At 38.5% G+C, this 5,776-nt stretch overlaps 1 protein-coding gene across 1 annotated transcript; it reads left to right on the top strand.

The window, feature by feature from the left end:
• Positions 1-1,023: 1,023 nt before the first annotated feature.
• LOC141588342 (uncharacterized) lies at positions 1,024-3,567 on the top strand. Its single transcript, XM_074409789.1, has one exon. It carries the CDS (start codon positions 1,024-1,026, stop codon positions 3,565-3,567), a length of 2,544 nt encoding a protein of 847 aa, XP_074265890.1.
• Positions 3,568-5,776: the final 2,209 nt, after the last annotated feature.

Below are 5,776 nucleotides of genomic sequence, written 5' to 3'. Positions count from 1 at the left end.
TCAGCTAGGAATTATTATTATTATTATTTTAGGAATAATTATTATTAGGTTAAGTTTTAAGTTCATATTATCATTAATTCTATTATTCATTCAATAAGTGTAATTTGGGGAAAAAACTCTCTTAGAACCCTAATTACTTTTGCTTAGAAATTATGAGGAACTAATCCTCCCTTTCTTGGATCAACAATTGAAGCTATCGATTAATTAATTGTGAGATTGTTCTTTCTTTCTTTATTTATCAAGTATTGTTTATGTCTCTTGCTCATATCTTATGATTATTGTTTCTTTTTGCTAATCTGATCAATTAGTAATTGTTTACTTTAATCTATTGCAAGTTTAGAAATTGAATCCGTAATTGTTCAACTCATCTAGACTAAAGTAGCAAACTTCACCCTAATAATTTGTATGCGTTTCATCGTTATTAAGACGAAGTAGAGACTAAACATATAATTCGAATCGTTAACCGCGTGTGTTAAAGATCGTTATCTTTATTGCTTCCTTGGATTATTAATGCTGTTGTTGGATTAAATCTAGACGCGTGGATTAGATTGTTCGATAATTAGGGTCTTCTAATATCGCGTTTCGAGTTAGTTGACTATACCTAAGAGGAAGAAGGGAACCCGTATTTCCACAATAAAGTGCTTGAGAGTAATTGAATTAAAGACAATCGAAGACCAATTAGTTTGTTGATAGTGGATGTTTGTTGACCCAAGACCTTTAATCATCTGAATTAATCATCTTTATTACTTTGTCTTATTAGTCATTAGCTTATTCAATCAACAAAAACCCCCCCTATTATTGTTACTTGTACTCTTTACTTTCTACACATTAATTACATCATCTTCCATGTGGATTCGACACCCGACTTACCTCTACTATATAGTTAAGGTAATAGGACTTTATTACTTATTTTTGGGAGCATACGACTTCGGCTCACCAAATTTTGGCGCCGTTGCCGGGGAAGGCAATAGTTAATTTTTGTGTTTTGTAGTATAGAGTCTTAGTTTTGTTTTAGTTTTGTTTATGCATAATACTCGTTCTACTAACCATCCACTCAAGCCTTACAACTCAGAGATTGAACGAACACTTTTCAGGTTGAGATATATCAGTGGGAGCCAGTTAGTTGTTTTTGAGCACCCAGATTCCGAGAAGGATATACACTCTGATTCAGATACGTCGGAAATTTCTATTACCACTGAGAATATGGCCCGAGAGACCCGTACATTAAAGGAGCTCACAACTCCTAATCTTGTTGTTCAGCCATTATGCATCACTTTTCCAGCATTGGATGATGGAGTTACCTTTGAACTGAAATCTGGATTGATACATCAATTACCGAGTTTCAGTGGGACGAGTATTGAGGATCCGAATAAGCATCTTTCGGACTTTCATATTGTGTGCACCGGTATGAAGCCAGTTGATGTTACAGATGAGCAATTGAAATTGAGTGCCTTTCATTTCTCCTTGAAAGGCAATGCGAGAGACTGGTTAATAAATTATCTACCACCGGCGAGTATCACTACTTGGATAGGTATGAAGAAAGCATTCTTGGAGAAGTATTTTCCGCCTTCTCGATCAGCTCAACTTAAAAGAGCCATCAGTAATATTGAGCAGCAAGACGGAGAAACTTTGTACGAGTACCTTGAAAAGTTTAAGCAGTTATGTGCCAGTTGCCCCTACCATGGTTACTCCGAACATGATCTCATAATGTACTTTTGTGGTGGATTGAACCAAGATGACCGTCGTATGATTCATTCTGCTTGTGGAGGAAATATAGCCAACAAGAATCCAGATGAAGCTTGGGAGGTTATCACAGAGCTAGCTGAGACCTCTAGACAGTTTGAGAGAAGACCTTCACGGAGAGGAGTGAGTGCTATGGGTGTTAATCCTGGCTTGGAGGAAAAGGTTGATAATATTGCTTCCACGCTCCGTAATATGTTATCTGGCAGACAAATGGCTGTTATTTGTGGTATATGCTCTACTAAGGGTCATCCTAGCGATTTGTGCCCTCAAATGCAAGAGGGTGATTCTCAGACGGTGAATGGTGTATGGGAGAGTATTCCAAACAAGAAATGGGATCCATACTCTAATACTTATAATGAAGGATGGAAATCTCATCCCAACTTCCGTTGGGTAAATTCTCAAGCTAACCCATCATCTGGCCCTCCTAGAGGTCAGTTTATTATGCGACCACAACAGCAACCCTCCGTACCTCAGGCACCACCACAAGCTACACCGAGCTCATCAATGTCTACTGAGGACATGATTCAGGCTCTTACCATCAGTGTCACTCAAGATAGAACAGAAAATAAGCAAAATTTCAAGAATCTTGAGAATCAAGTTAGTCAATTGCTCTGCTCGGTCAATCGGCTGGAAGCTAAACAATCAGGTGCTTTACCATCTCAGACAGTTCTGAATCCTAGAGAGAATGTGAGTGCTGTGTCATTGAGAAATGGTAGACAATTGGTGGAGATCGAAAAGCCAAAAGCTAAGCCTAAGGTGGTGACTATTCAAGAAGAAGAGGAGTTAGTGGTGGAAGATGATAAGCTACTGAAAGATGGAGGAGAAGAAGATGCATCTAATTCAAAGGAGGTGACATCATCCATGCCTTCATATGACCCACTGCCACCTTTTCCTGAGGCTTTGAAGGACACAAGGAAGAAGGAGCCTGACACTGATATTTACGAAACCTTTCGTAAATGCGAGGTAAATATTCCTTTACTTGATTTGATTAAAAGTGTTCCTAGGTATGCAAAGTTTTTAAAAGAACTCTGTACAATTAGAAGAAATCAAAAGGAACGTAGTTTGAAAAAGCCAAAGGGTAAAGCTAGTGAATTTGTGTCAGCTTTGTTTAAGAGTAAGACCCCTCCTAAGTGTAGTGACCCGGGTGTCTTTACTATACCTTGCACTATAGGTGATACACGGTTTGAAAGAGCCATGTTAGATCTAGGAGCGTCGATAAATGTCATTCCCTTCCATGTTTATGAGTCTCTTAACCTTGGTCCTTTAAAAAGTACTAGGGTGGTAGTCCAACTTGCTAATAGGCCTACTGTTCGTCCTAGGGGAGTAGTAGAGAATGTAATGGTTAAGCTAGATCAGCTGGTTTTTCCTGCTGATTTCTATGTTTTGGATATGGCACAGGAGGTCGATGGAGTCCCAATTTTATTGGGTCGACCATTCTTAAAGACCGCAGGAACCCGAATTGATGTTCCTAATGGTTCCTTGACTATGGAGTTTAATGGGAGGGTGGTTAAATTTGAAATTAATCCACCTAATTGGACTAGCTCTACGGTTTATTCTCTTTGTGCTATTGCTACTAACCATACTTCTATGAGAAGCCGGAAGCCACCACTTCCGAGCAAAGATTGTGAGATTTTGCAGGACTCCCCACCTAGAGAGGAGAAAAGGTGTATCCTTCTATGGGAGAATCTTAAATATGCTGAGGCTGGTAAAAGGAAGGGTAAGATTTGGTTTGATAAACTAATTCGCCGGAAAGGCTCCGGTAAAGCAACACAAGTCATATATATCAAATCAAGTAGTGCTCACCCCGTTCCATTGGTAAGGTAATTTTCTGGACTCTCACTTAAGTCGGGTGGTTTACCACTCTGCGAGATGTCGAGCCAACGACGTAAAACAACAGCGCTTCTGGGAGGCAACCCATAGATTTGTGTGTGCAATTTTTGCAAAAAAAAAAAAAAAAAAAAAAAAAAATTCCAAAAAAAAGGAAAAAAAAAACAATCGGAACTGCCTTGATTTCTACTGTTGGCGACATAAGAAGGGAGACAAAGAAGGCCGGATGGGTAGGATAGTGGCTAAGGTGTGGAGAAACCGCGGTGCGTTGTTGTGGGCACCTTGCTAATGCGGTTGGATGGATTGTTGATTTGGTGTAGAGGAGATTAGGATTGACCATGTGAGCCCGGAGTTGTAGAAGTACTTTATTTATGTACAATCTGTTGCTGGCACATGTTTTTAGAGTTACTTGGTCATTTGTTAGGATGGAGTAATAAGGGGCGTTAGTCTTCTTTGGTTACTCTTATCTTTTGTTGGCCTTGTGTGATTGTGTTTTATGAAATATGCTAATGGCCAAGTGTGGGGAGGAGGTGTGGTGCGTGGATTGCTCTGTTCCACGCGGTGTTGAGGATTGGCATGTCTATTGAGTCGTCTGACTGAGGTTTGTTCTCCTTTTCCCTTTATTGTGTCCTTGCAACATTGAGGACAATGTTTCATTCAAGTGTGGGGAGGGAGAATCGTTCCGATTTGTACACCTTTGTAATTGTGTGGTGTGTTTATTTCAGTTATTTATTTCAGCAAAAAAAAAATTGAAAAAAAAGAAAAATTGAAAAAAAAATAAGAAAGAAAAAGTATCACAGCTAGGTGAAAACCCGAAAGGGCGCCTAGGCAAGATTGGGATGTGGCCGAGGACGGAGTGAAAACCCGAAAGGGCGCTCCGGGTAAAATGAAGAATCGAGTTGCGTGCCACTGAGAGTAGAGTGAGGTGAAAAAAAAGTGATATGCTAGAGTGAAAACCCGCAAGGGCGGGTGCTCTAGGCAAAATGAGAGATTTAGGTAAAAGAAAAGAATTCTTCCAATACTATTCTATCTCTCCGTGTTGTGTGGAAGACCGTCTGGTACAAGCGTTGTGAGTCTTATTGATTTTCTTATACTTCTGTGGATCGGTGTTGGTTTGAACTTATAATTAGTCCTTTGAATTTACTCGAGGACGAGTAAAGATCTAAGTGTGGGGAAGTTTGATAAGACGGGTTTAATACGGTATATGAGTATTGATTTAGGTGATTATTGGTTAAATAAGTGAGTTTTAACAGGTGAAATTGTGTTAATTCTCATTTGAGAATGTTAATAGTATTTGGTGAAATTGTTGGCAAATTATGGGATTTAATGGAAATGAAGGAAATGTGGTCACCAGGCCACTAATGTAATCAGGCCCAAAGAATTTAAAGGCTAACAATTGAGGAGATAATAGCCACATGGCCTTGTTCCCTTATGGCCCAACATGGAGAAACAAAAAGCAAAAGAAGTCACAATTGCACGCGGAGCAACATTTACGCAAGATTCTGGACAGAAACTCACGCGGGTCGCGGGCTGAGGCGCGGGTCGCCCATGTCTCAAATCTACTCGTGGTTTATTTCCCTTGTTTCCAACTTTCAGCTAGGAATTATTATTATTATTATTTTAGGAATAATTATTATTAGGTTAAGTTTTAAGTTCATATTATCATTCATTCTATTATTCATTCAATAAGTGTAATTTGGGGAAAAAACTCTCTTAGAACCCTAATTACTTTTGCTTAGAAATTATGAGGAACTAATCCTCCCTTTCTTGGATCAACAATTGAAGCTATCGATTAATTAATTGTGAGATTGTTCTTTCTTTCTTTATTTATCAAGTATTGTTTATGTCTCTTGCTCATATCTTATGATTATTGTTTCTTTTTGCTAATCTGATCAATTAGTAATTGTTTACTTTAATCTATTGCAAGTTTAGAAATTGAATCCGTAATTGTTCAACTCATCTAGACTAAAGTAGCAAACTTTACCCTAATAATTTGTATGCGTTTCATCGTTATTAAGACGAAGTAGAGACTAAACATATAATTCGAATCGTTAACCGCGTGTGTTAAAGATCGTTATCTTTATTGCTTCCTTGGATTATTAATGCTGTTGTTGGATTAAATCTAGACGCGTGGATTAGATTGTTCGATAATTAGGGTCTTCTAATATCGCGTTTCGAGTTAGTTGACTATACCTAAGAGGAAGAA

Source organism: Silene latifolia, chromosome 6 (assembly GCF_048544455.1).
Source record: "Silene latifolia isolate original U9 population chromosome 6, ASM4854445v1, whole genome shotgun sequence".
Classification (NCBI taxonomy): domain Eukaryota; kingdom Viridiplantae; phylum Streptophyta; class Magnoliopsida; order Caryophyllales; family Caryophyllaceae; genus Silene; species Silene latifolia.
Note: the sequence above shows the minus strand (reverse complement) of the source record. Positions and strands in the feature narration are given on the sequence as shown.